The sequence below is a fragment of the Misgurnus anguillicaudatus genome, chromosome 21 (genome assembly GCF_027580225.2).
Source record: "Misgurnus anguillicaudatus chromosome 21, ASM2758022v2, whole genome shotgun sequence".
Classification (NCBI taxonomy): domain Eukaryota; kingdom Metazoa; phylum Chordata; class Actinopteri; order Cypriniformes; family Cobitidae; genus Misgurnus; species Misgurnus anguillicaudatus.
Window position 1 is genome coordinate 4,550,070 of NC_073357.2, and position 12,653 is coordinate 4,562,722.

Below are 12,653 nucleotides of genomic sequence, written 5' to 3' on the forward strand. Positions count from 1 at the left end.
CTCCCCCTAGTGGCAATCGTAATAAGGTTTCAGTTTAATCGTATATGGGAGAGAAGCTCATTCCAACACAAGAGGCTTCATTCTAATATGTTTACCATGGTGAAATAAATAAATGAACGCAAATGAATGAAACAATAAACAGCTATTCATATATGACAAAGATTGCAAATATTTTTTTGGAGAGAACATATATAGACAAGACCAAAACAATAACGTACATAAATTCAATTAATAATGTATTACCTATCAGCAATCAAAAGTTTCCCCTAAGGATTCAAGTGTCACTAATAAAGTTAAACCAAAAGGATTAATAACTTTCACCTCACACACAGTTTGTGATTGGAATACAATGAAAATCATAACTTCCGGTCGGCATATCGCATGCGGTTCAGACGCACAAGTTAAAAATTTTTAACGGATCCAACGCTCAAAACAGATCCGATATTTACGCATCCGCAGATGGTCGGCAGCTCACGCAACCCCTTTGCGACTCTCCATAGGAAATGAATGACTTCCGGCTTATCGGCCGTCGTTTGTCGTGTGCAGTGGAAAGGCGGCTTTAGAACAACTTTCTGTTATATAAAATGACATACTAAACCCCAAATTCAACCCCAACTCCAAGCAACAATGGTTTAAAAATAGAAAAACATTGAGAAACCAATACATAAAATGAAACGAAAGAATGCGTGGAGTGCGAAAAAAATTGGAGTTAACAAAACTTTTTAAAATCCATGCAATTTATATACAATTCATGATTACACAAGGCGCTGTGATCAAAAACTTGAAACCATCTTAAAATGTTTGTGTGTTTAGCATCGACACTGCAAAAAATGACTTTCTTACTTAGTACTTTTGTCTTGTTTTTAGTACAAATATCTAAAAATTCTTAAATCAAGATGCATTTTCTTCATGAGCCAAATGAACCAAGAAAATAAGTCTAGTTTTTAAACAAAAAATATACTATTTAAGTGAATTTGTGCATAAAACAAGCAAAAAATCTGCCAATGGGGTAAGCAAAAAAATCTTGAGAATTTTTCTTAAACACTAAATTCAAGAAAATTTCAAGAAAATTTTGCTTACCCCATTGGCAGATTTTTTTAGGGATGCACCGAATCCAGATTTTTTGGGTTCGGCTGAATACCAAATCCACTGTTTAAGATTCGGCCGAAACCGAATACCAAATCCTACTCGCATCCATATTCCATTAACACAGTAAAACACATAAATGAAGTAAACAACGTCCACAGCAGTGTATTTTTTATTTTATTTGATTTTAACTGTAAAAACAAAAGGATAGGCAACATTATGCCAGGATGACGAGGAAAAAAAATTTGACAATTACCATAAGCATATGCATAATGAAAGCGATGCGGTGCGATGTGCTAGTTTTTTCTAGGTGCGTCCACGAAATGTGAACTGCCCCTAAGACTCACCGAAAAAAACACTTATCTCCACGTCAGCACCCTATGTATGTAACGGCCACGTGACGTCAACCAGCGTAGCCGTAGCGCAAGCTTTGGGTTCGGTTCGGTGGATAAAAAATCTAAGATTCGGCCGAACCCGAACCCCGTCAAAAAGCCCAGTATTCGGCTCAGTATTTTTTGCTTGTTTTATGCACAAAATCACTTAAATTTGATATTTTTTTGTCTAAACACTAGACTTATTTTCTTGGGTCGTTTTACTCATCAAGGTAAAGCATCTTTATTTAAGAATTTTTATATATTTTTACTGAAAACAAGACAAAAATACTAAGAATACTAAGAATTTTTTCTTGAAAACCTTTTTTTGCAGTATATATATATATATATATATATATATATATATATATATATTATATTTTATTACAAAAATCGTACATATTGTGGCTTTAACTTAAAACACATAAATGCATATTAATTTACACAAAATATTTAGGTAAAATTCACTCCAAATTTGCATTACCTATCGACACAGCTGTTTGTTTCTGACTCGTTTTTCCAGCAATGATTAATAATCTCAAAATGTCCAGAAAACGCTAATGAAATATCAGCCAATATTTTAGTCTCAGTTCATAGTGACTCATAATGTGTCTTGTACTGGGCTGCGTTCCCCGAAACCTTCTTAGCTCTACGTCGTTCTTAAGTTGTACCTTAAGCTGTACCTTATCGTTAATACGTGTTTCCCGAAACGTTCTTAGTTACGTATCACTTCTGTAAGTCGTTCGTTCGGAAGGTTGGTCTGGAGCACTCTTAGCTATACCTTATCCCACTTGACTCCGCTAGGGGCCATGACTGTGATAAAAACTTGTGTATATTGCAGTCTATATAACTAAATATCTGTTAAACAAAGTTGAAGTACACTCCGTGTTAAATTAGGCATTTTTTATTTAAAGAATAAAACATTCACATAATTAGACATTATTACACTGATGGTTGTTAGATTTTTAATATATTTTTCCAAAGGAACATCAGCTTCAAACTATTATTACAGGCTAAAGAAACTATTAAAAAAAACATTTTGGGTGAAGGAGTTGGTGAAACTATGGCAGGTAGCTATACAGCGAATCTTACTTAGTGCATTTCAAATCCGTTAAATCTTTAGTTTACCGGCTATTTTAGCCGCAATAAAACAAATCAGGTAAAATCGCATGCCACGGGAGCACATTCATCACAAAATCATAATTGTTGATTTTCCTAAATATTATTATTGATGTTAGGTCGACTTGCATCGAAGTTTTTAATGTTAGGCAGCTGCATGCCATATTCTTTATAAACACTCAAAAGAGACTGCTCCACTTGATTATTGCTTGTATAAGGTCAACAAATTTCAACATTAAAACTAATCAAAGCTAAAATCTAAAGCAATCATAATATATATTTATATATCATATAATATACATATTTTATGTTTTATTTAAGGTAAACAGACAGGCGCGGCTCCAGAAATGCGTCTATTAAGCGTTACCCGCATTGTAAACCGCTTGCGCATCCAGTCTCCACATAAACGCGTGAACTAATGAACAACAATTTGTTTTTATATATTTTTAGTGTAATGCCAAGCCAGGTGACTTGCACGACCCACCTTATTCCCCTGTGCAATGCATTTATTGGGAATCCCTAATATAAATTATCATTTAATGCATTGGAGCAGTTTATGCATTATACTTTTGGACATGAAGTTGCGAGTTTTGCATGGGTTTGATATAAAATAAAATATACAAGGTTTATATTTAGTTGTTTGCAATTTGAAATATTTTTACCAGATATTCCTAATAAATGTAACTTGAATTAAAACTGCAAGCAGTGATGGAAGGGCCCTCGCACACCTGACACCGCCACGCCGTGGCATGAGAAGAATTAAAGGGAACAGTAGTAAATAGGCATTTAAGCATGTAAACATAGGTGAACCATTTAAAAGTGTAGTATAATGTGCCACATTTCCTGTTGCTAATTACAAATGACAGCGAGGTAGCATCGTGTAAGATAGCATGAGAGAGAGAGTATTATCATTGTAAACATGTTACTTCCTGTTACCAGCTGGTGGCGCTATGACCGTAACTGACTATTGGCATCATAAGTGACTATCAGTGATGGGAGTAACGCGTTACTGTAACTCCACTATTTTTTTAAATCAAGTAACGCAATTACAATTACTGAAATTTAAATGAGTTCGTTACTCGCGTTACTCTATTTTGTAAAAAATAGACAAGACATATCTGACGTCGCAGGACTGTAGTTGGCGGCGCAATGATTCATTACACTTCATCATAGCTGACAGTGCATATAGAATGAACATGAAAAATCGAAACGGGACAACATACCTTTGTTTAAAAATTGTGCGCAAGTCATAATCCATCCGGTCTCATGTTTGTAAATTATCTTCACCAAGCAATCACAGTATGACATCAACTTGCATTTGTAATCCACAAAGGTAATAAATCTAAGAAATTATCATATATTCTTAGATGTTTACATCGGCTTCATGGAAGAGAACGATCCGCGATTGTTGTTTCCACTAAAATATTCACACTGCGGTGTACACCCGTGTTAAAACTCCATAGTATGTGTGAGCTCGCTTTTAGTTTTAGTTTCAGTCTCTCCGTATCCGAACAAAAAATCCACTCGCTCTGTGTCCGTCTGACAAAACAATCCACTCGCTCTGTGTCCGTCCGAAAAAAACAATCCACGTAGCCTACTCCGTTTTCTGAGTAAATATCTTCCTTTAATCCTGTGTATCATTTAAATCCAACAGAAAACAAACAATATATGACCAAAGAGCGCAGTCTCTGCGGCAAGCTTCACAAGCTGTGTTCCAATTCAAGGGCTGCACCCTACTAAGCATGCAATAAAAAGTGAGCACTCGGCCATTCAAGGCGCTCAGAAGTTCGCGAAGAGAACTGAAATGAGACGGTCTAACCTTCGGAGGACCCATAATTTGCCTCATCTGCTGCACGCGCATCGTGCCTGTCAGCAGGACACAGCGGAGACGTTTCTAACTTATTAAAATAAATATGAAATCAGAAAAATTATAATTTATTTTAGAAAATTTGACATGTTGACGCAATTGTCTCCAAATTTTTAAAGAGACCCTACACAATTTTAACACATTTTATATTTTTGTAAACATGCAGAATATTTGTCTAAATGGTCTAAATGATATACATAAATAAACTAAGTTTACATATTAAGATAATTTCTAACAAAAATATTCAAAGGTTGAATCTAAAGCAAAATAGGCTCCTACAGTATGTGATATATTAGAGTCTTACGTGTAAAATAGCCCATCCATATCATTTTACTGTTTGACTGTTCAGTACTGTTCATATTTACATTTAAAAAGCAGACATAAAAGTAACTTAAAAGTTACTTTTCTAAGTAACTAATTACTTTTGATATACAGTAACCGGTAAAGTAATTCAGTTACTTTTAAAAGAAGTAATTAGTAACTGTAACTAATTACTAATTTTTTAGTAACTTGCCCAACACTGGTGACTATTGACATGTAGATGTGTTCAGTCCAGGACTCTTATTAATCATGTGAAGTTAGGGAAAGATCGGTCATTGCATAATCAGTGTAAACATGTCACTTCCTGTTGTCAGCTGGTGGCGCTATAACCATAAGTGCCTATTGACATGTAGATGTGTTCAGTCCAGGACTCTTATTAATCATGTGAAGTTAGGGAAAGATCGGACATTGCATAATCAGTGTAAACATGTCACTTCCTGTTGTCAGCTGGTGGCGCTATAACCATAAGTGACTATTGACATGTAGATGTGTTCAGTCCAGGACTCTTATTAATCATGTGAAGTTTGGGACAGATCAGACATTGCATAATCAGTGTAAACATGTCACTTCCTGTTGTCAGCTGGTGGCGCTATAACCATAAGTGACTATTGACATGTAGATGTGTTCAGTCCAGGACTCTTATTAATCATGTGAAGTTTGGGACAGATCGGACATTGCATAATCAGTGTAAACATGTCACTTCCTGTTGCCAGCTGGTGGCGCTATAACCATAAGTGACTATTGACATGTAGATGTGTTCAGTCCAGGACTCTTATTAATTATGTGAAGTTAGGTAAAGATCGGACATTGCATAATCAGTGTAAACATGTCACTTCCTGTTGCCAGCTGGTGGCGCTATAACCATAAGTGACTATTGGCATGTATATGTGTTCAGTCCAGGACTCTTATTAATCATGTGAAGTTTGGGACAGATCAGACATTGGACAATCATTGTAAACATGTCACTTCCTGTTGCCAGCTGGTGGCGCTATAACCATAAGTGACTATTGACATGTAGATGTGTTCAGGTCATGACTCTTAGCAATCATGTGAAGTTTGGGACGGATCGGACACTGTATGCCTGAGTTCCAGCAACCTGTTTCATAGCTCATCAAACTTTGGCTGGCCGAAATAGACACAAATTTTAATATAGAATCAAATCCTTCGCAATTTAGCATCACAAAGGCCTTAAGATGACACTCGCCAAATATGATGATGATCCGACAAAAACTGTAGGAGGAGTTAGTTAAAGTATGACTGCTGGAAATGAGAAAAACTGAGCCAAAATCTGAGAAATAATTCAAAATAGCTGACTTACTGTTTGGTTTAGGGCGTTGCTCCAAGATACTTTTTTGTAGGGCTTGTAATAATACATAAGCATACCGAAATTCGTACATGTAAGTTAAACACAGTCCAAGGGTTGCTTCATTCAATATTTGAAAGTGGCGCTAAAACATGTTCCTTCAGGTTGCCAGCTGGTGGCGCTATGGCTATAAATGAAAATTGTTATGTAGATGTGTTCAGGTCAGGACTCTTAGCAATCATGTGAAATTTGGGGCAGATCGGACATTGTATGCATGAGTTCCAGCAACTTCCTGTTTCATTGGAAAACATCAAATTTGTCGGGCCGGAACCGACACAAATTTTTACGTAGAGTCAAATCCTTCGCAATTTAGCATCACAAAGGCCTTAAGATGACACTCACCAAATATGAAGATGATCCGACGAAAACTGTAGGAGGAGTTAGTTAAAGTATGACGCCTGGAAATGACAAAAACTGCGCCCAAATCACAAAAATAACTCCGAATAGCTGACTTCCTGTTTGGTTTACGGCTTCGCTCCAAGAGACTTTTTTGTAGGTCTTGTCATGCTACAGACGCGTACCGAATTTCGTAATTGTACGTCAAACACAGTCCGAGGGCTGCTTCGTTGAAAATTTGTAGGTGGCGCTATAGAGCCATTTTCTCACGCCTAATTCTAAAGCATACACCACATGTAAATTTTCATCACTCTTGACATCTGTGCAAAATTTCATGAGTTTTCGAGTATGTTTAGGCCCTCTAAAGTCCCGCTGAAGTCGGAGAAAAAGAAAAAAAATAATAATAACTCCTTGAAGAACAATAGGGTCCTCACACCCCGGTGTGCTCGGGCCCTAACTATTTCTGAAATGTTTCTTTAATAAATAACACCGCTCTCTCATAACGCAGCGAAGTACCTATTACATAAAAGTGAACAATTGATTGTCGAGCAATCGATATCAACCTATTCAGCACCATCGCCATGGACAGCACCTGGTAACGTCGTACGTAAGAAAGTATACCTTAAGAAACCCGCTAAGGTACAGTTCGGGAAACACGCCTAGAAAAGGTAAACTTGTAGTTAAGGTTTAGCTTAAGAGTCTTCGTAGCGCGCTAAGGGAGAACGTTATCGGGAAACGCAGCCCAGATCTGGATTAGCTGGAGAAGCACCTGGCAGATTTTTCACTTCAGTTCTCACCTGTCGGTTTCTTTCATCCATTATGCGAGTGATCTGGATCTTCTTTCGGCCCATCGTCCTTCCCTTCGTTTCACTCCTTCAAACAAAATCCTTTATTTTCCAGTAATTATGAGAGATTGCGGTTTGGTTTTATTGCATCATAAGAAACCAATTCCCCTCTTTATTCTTCAACACACATAACCTGCAAGCAACATAAGGAGATTTTAGGCAAGAAGGATAAACTACTTCATGAATATGTACAGAACTACAATATCATAAACAGCAAAGAAAAATATGAGTGAATGATGACACAAAACAACGTTTTGGTGTTACCAGCGGTATAATCAAAGAAACATTTCTGAAATCATCAATCTTAGAGAGCTCTCTGTAATCTCATGAACACTGCCGCTGAAAGATCTTATAAACCCAATGGCTTTATCACAACACTGACTGGAACACTCATGAAAGCATTCTTCATTAACATGCATCTTTTTGCTTATATTATATAACCAAATTATATTGGTTTTATACCAATAATCCATCAAAATCTGTCAATCTGAAATTACATTTATTCTGGTTAACACATGCTAAAGCATGCATTAGAGGCAATGAAAATACTAAATAAGTTCACTCAAATGTTAAATAAATAACATTGCAATAAAAAACATGCAAAAATCACATCCAACATAAATCTCCAGTAAAACACATGTCATAATAAAAAACACCCTTCAAAAGTTCACCCAATATCAGAACACGGCTTACTTCAAAAGTAGCTACTGCAGGTAAAATACAAATCCAAGATAAAAATCACAAAATTCCTTGTATTTTTCCTTGGCTTGGAATTATTTCCAAAATATTCCGAAAAAAAAAGTTAAAGTTGGTTAAATCTAACGACTAAACATTAAAGTCATCACATGGACTTCTTAAGTAGATCCCCAGTTCAGAGAAATGTGTGGTGTTCAGGTCTTGAGATGTATAAGGAGACAAAGAAACGACACCCTCATTCCTGCACTTTCACACCTTCCCGCTCATCTCCTCCGTTACCACGGCAACCAACCAAATGTCTTACATATGATCTATCAGCTGTCTAAGTGTAAGAAAAGCTGCCGAGCAGATGCACAATGGGATGATGCTGTTGTAAATATTATCAGTGTTTAAAAAATTCAAATCTACTTCAGAATGCAAGTTATTTATATTGTTTTAATAATAACTTTATAAAACATACAAAAAACATAATGACGGGATTTTTGATGTAGTTACTGTACAGAGATGAATGTTAAAGCAACACTATTGCGGTCTAGGTTTTAAATGTCTTGTTTGCATACTTTTCAATAAAGCCTTTAGATTTCGGGTTAATAAAGTGCTAGTTTTTAATTCTCTGTTGTTGTTATTTACTGGTTTCAGGTGGAACAATTATGCATTGATTCATAAAGTCATTCATTTTAGCATAATTGTTCATTCAGATTGATACAGTTATACTTTAATGTATAATTTCATGCTTTAGTAAAAATATAATTTTTTTCTTGAGAATTAAAAATATTTTTATACATTGTATATTTTATAAAAATAGAAGTGTAAGATGTATTGTTGGCATGGAAACTCTTATATGAGGGTGAGTGATATGTAATATAGTAGATTCGTTGCTAACTAAGCTCTGTTTGATGGTTCCCATAATAAAAACACAAGCATGTTTAATTTCTGTTCTGCAAACATCTGGATTCAGAAGCTCATGTATATACTTCACAGGCGATTCCTTTGTTGTTGAACATTTTATTATATTCATGTTTTTGCTATTTTGTGAAATTAGTGGATCTGAACTGAGCTTTCATGTTAATACCATCAAAAACATTCATTTACTGTGAAAGTATTCAGGCAGATTGCTATAAAAAGTAACAAGGATTTGGAAATGTATGAATGGTTTAATTATACAGATGTTCTCTGGTGTATTTATAACTCACAGATGTCTAAAGCAGATTGGATTTGTTCACAATAAAGGATGTATAATAAATTTAGTCATTGTTGCAGCTTCTAAAATATGAACTCTTATGACTGAACAACTTTATAACATTATTAAGCCCAGCTGACTTTATCTCACACAGAGCATAATGACTCAAAACAAATGTAACAGGATCTGCTGACTGTCCCCACAAGATTTTATCTTACAAAGAAAGATCTATATCTATCTACGGAAATATCTAAGTTTAGATTTGTTTATTCTTTTGATGAAGATTCTGCCCTCTCAGCGAAAACATGACTTAATATTTATATTATGACTAACGCTCACAGAACTAAAGGACCCTCGCTGAGTTACTGCTGTAAAAAATAACCCATGACTCCCCTTGATTTTATACCACTGTAAAAAAATGCAGCATGAAGTTAAAACAACTTGGTATTTTAAGTTTTGGCCTGTGATAAGTTGACATAACTTTAATAAAATCAAGTTGAAATTGTTTAACTTATTTTTTAACATAAAAATATATGTAGTTTTAACAAAATGCTTTGTATTTTTTACAGTGTCTGTATGTTTTATGAGATTACAGAGCTCACATGAGGAATTAATGAAGTATAATCTTTTGTTATATTTTAAAACAATTAAAAACCAAATAAATAACCAGATCGGTCTAAACAGAAAGTTTTAAGAGCGTTGCAGAAGTTTTAAATGAATAATTTTAGCATCTTAATTTGCACATTTTGAGTTTTATAAATTAAGGTAGTTTGGAAAATTTAACGTTTCTGTAAAAGCGGTACATTTCTGTAAAAACTGTAAATTATCTGCAAAATTGTACATTTCTGTAAAAAACGAAAATATTTGGTAAAAACTGTACATTTTTTGTAAAAACTGTACATTTTCTGTAAAACTTTACATATTCTGTAAAAACTTTACATATTCTGTAACAACTTTACATATTCTGTAAAAACTGTACATTTTTGTAAAAACTGCACATTTTTGTAAAAACTTTACATTTTCTGCAAACACTACACATTTTTGATGAAAACTGCACATTTTTGTTAAGTTTTTTTTGTAAAAACTGTATATTTTCTGCAAAAACGGTACATTTCTGTAAAAACTACACATTTGTAAGAACTACAAAAACTTTTTGGTAAGAACTGAACATTTTTTGTAAAAGCAGAACATTTTCTATAAAAACTTTCTGTAAAAACGGTACATTTCTGTAAAAGTGGTAAATTTCTGTAAAAACTGTACATTTCTGTAAAAACTACACATTTTTGGTAAGAACTGAAAAATTTCTGTAACAGCGGTACATTTCTGTAAAACCTTTACATTTTCTGTAAAAGCGGTACATTTCTGTAAAAACTGTACATTTTCTGTAAAAACTGTACATTTCTGTAAAAACTGTAAATTTCTGTAAAAAGGTAAATATCTGTAAAAACTAAACATTTTTGGTAAAAACTAAACATTTTTGATAAAAACTGTAAATTTATGAAAAAACGGTGCATTTCTGTATTATCAGTACATTTCGGTACATTAAAAGAAGTACATACATTCGTTTTGTACCAAAAGATCCAAAGAAAATTGTATTTCTTTTATATGACAACAAACACCCAGCTCTCAAATAATTTTTTTATTAAACTACTTTACAGTGATCTCTCTCTTCTCTGTTAAATCTTCATCATTACTGCATTTATTTGTCCATAGTCACAATATATACATGAATTGCTGCTGCATGTCAAAGGAAAAAGTGTAGAACTGGGAATGGATTGAGAAATTAAAACTAGCATAAAACTCAAGTTTAAGTAACTCCAGTTAGATCAAGATCAATGAGATACTTCCTGTGATCTTTATTATTGAAAGTCAGCAAAAATCATAACTGATTTGTTTATATAAATTCAATGAAAGTATCGTATGATGGTATTTTATCTTAGTGTTTTATAATTCCCATGACCTTGGAATTGCTAGTGTCATGTTACATGTTGCTACAGGAAAGCTCAAGTCCAAACAGCAAGTTCACAATAGAAGTGTATAAACAGTCTGCCTTATGTGAAAGTGTATAAACTATTTTCAGACAGACTAATCTCACGAGTAAATAATACAGTAGAGAGTTTTGTACCCCAGTGTCAGGTTCACAGCATCTACCCCCTCGAATCCTCTATTCTGGCCGCGATGAATGTTAACAGTCAGTCTAATAACACACATCATGTGCCTTCCAAAAATCATATGTAGAGTTTAATTTGATGAAGTGTAGACGTTTCTATTTAAAAGCCACACAAGCATGCGTCTGAAGCTAATATTTAGAAACCATTATACTTGATTTCTGTATTTATTGAGCATAAGATGCTAAATCTGTTTAGGTATAAAAGTATGGTGCGGTGGTCAGACAGCAGGCAGCCAAAGGTTTATAACTCTTTTGTTGGACCTGAATCCAAAGAGACTCCACAGGAGCATACAGAAGATTCCTCTGGATCAAGGACAACTCCAAAAAGAAGGCCATAAAGCAATAAAGCTTTCAAAAAAAGTACAATACTATAACTGAGCTGAATTAAACCAGCTCTCAAAGACTTAAACATTAATGCTGTTTAATATTCACACGTGTGCAAACGCCCAACATAACAAACTGAAACCCAACAGTGCCATACTGTATGTACACATTATCTGTGATAGTACAGTCAAGACTCCAACATCTTTGGAGCAGATTATTGAAGAAAGATCTTTAAAAGCCATTTCACAATCAATATAGTAAAGCCCGCTGTGCATACACATGCAGTAAATAGTGCATATTTAAAATAACACACTCAGTGTCAGAAGTCTACAATGCACTTAGGATCATTTTTTAAATAGCAATCTACTATTTTACCTTCTTAAACAAGGACTTCATTCACTTACCTTCAGTTTGATGTTTTCCAAGTAAAAGACAGACAGAGAAGTAAACTGATTTCACAAAACGGGAAAAATCTGTAATAATCCCGAGTCATTCCTGGACTGGTGAGCGAGATCCGTGAGGAGACTCATCTGGAGCTCACAGCAGCTCCTCCCTCTTTCTCTCTCTCTCTCTCTTTCTCATACATCAGTGTCCTTCAGAGACCTTCCAACCCTCTTCACAAATAAACTTATTGATTCTGTCTCCTGTGTCAATGGACCAACAGACAACAAGACGTATTGCACAGAGCTGTGTATGAAGCACACATGAAAAAAATAGATGACATTTTTTTTAAAGCGATGAGCTCTTTTCATACAATCAGTAGCTTAACTATGAGGTTAAACAATTCGATACAGGCTAAATAAGTGCAGCTTATTACAAACATTATGAAGATGAACTCAGTAGCGGAGATATTATACATACATCCGGTAGGTGAGTATATCAACAAGTACTGAACATGACAATTGGATAAAGCTTATTTCTATATATATATATATATATATATATATATATATATATATATATATATATATATTT

General features: G+C 34.5%; 1 protein-coding gene across 3 annotated transcripts in view; it reads right to left on the reverse strand.

Annotated features, from left to right (window-relative positions):
* Positions 1-12,543, reverse strand: part of mef2ab (myocyte enhancer factor 2ab) — a 33,764-nt gene extending 21,221 nt beyond the window's left edge. The window contains exons 1-2 of one of the 3 annotated variants that reach the window (XR_012360103.1): positions 12,083-12,543; positions 7,261-7,441 (exon numbers count right to left, since the gene is read on the reverse strand). Coding sequence is in view for 2 of the 3 variants with exons in the window: in XM_073859439.1 (XP_073715540.1) it covers positions 7,261-7,314 (54 nt within the window). In the remaining variant the exon portion in view is untranslated. Of the gene's footprint in view, positions 1-7,260; positions 7,442-8,001; positions 8,471-12,082 lie in introns of those variants that run through there. The other 2 variants (XM_073859439.1, XM_073859440.1) reach the window with 2 other exon arrangements.
* Positions 12,544-12,653: the final 110 nt, after the last annotated feature.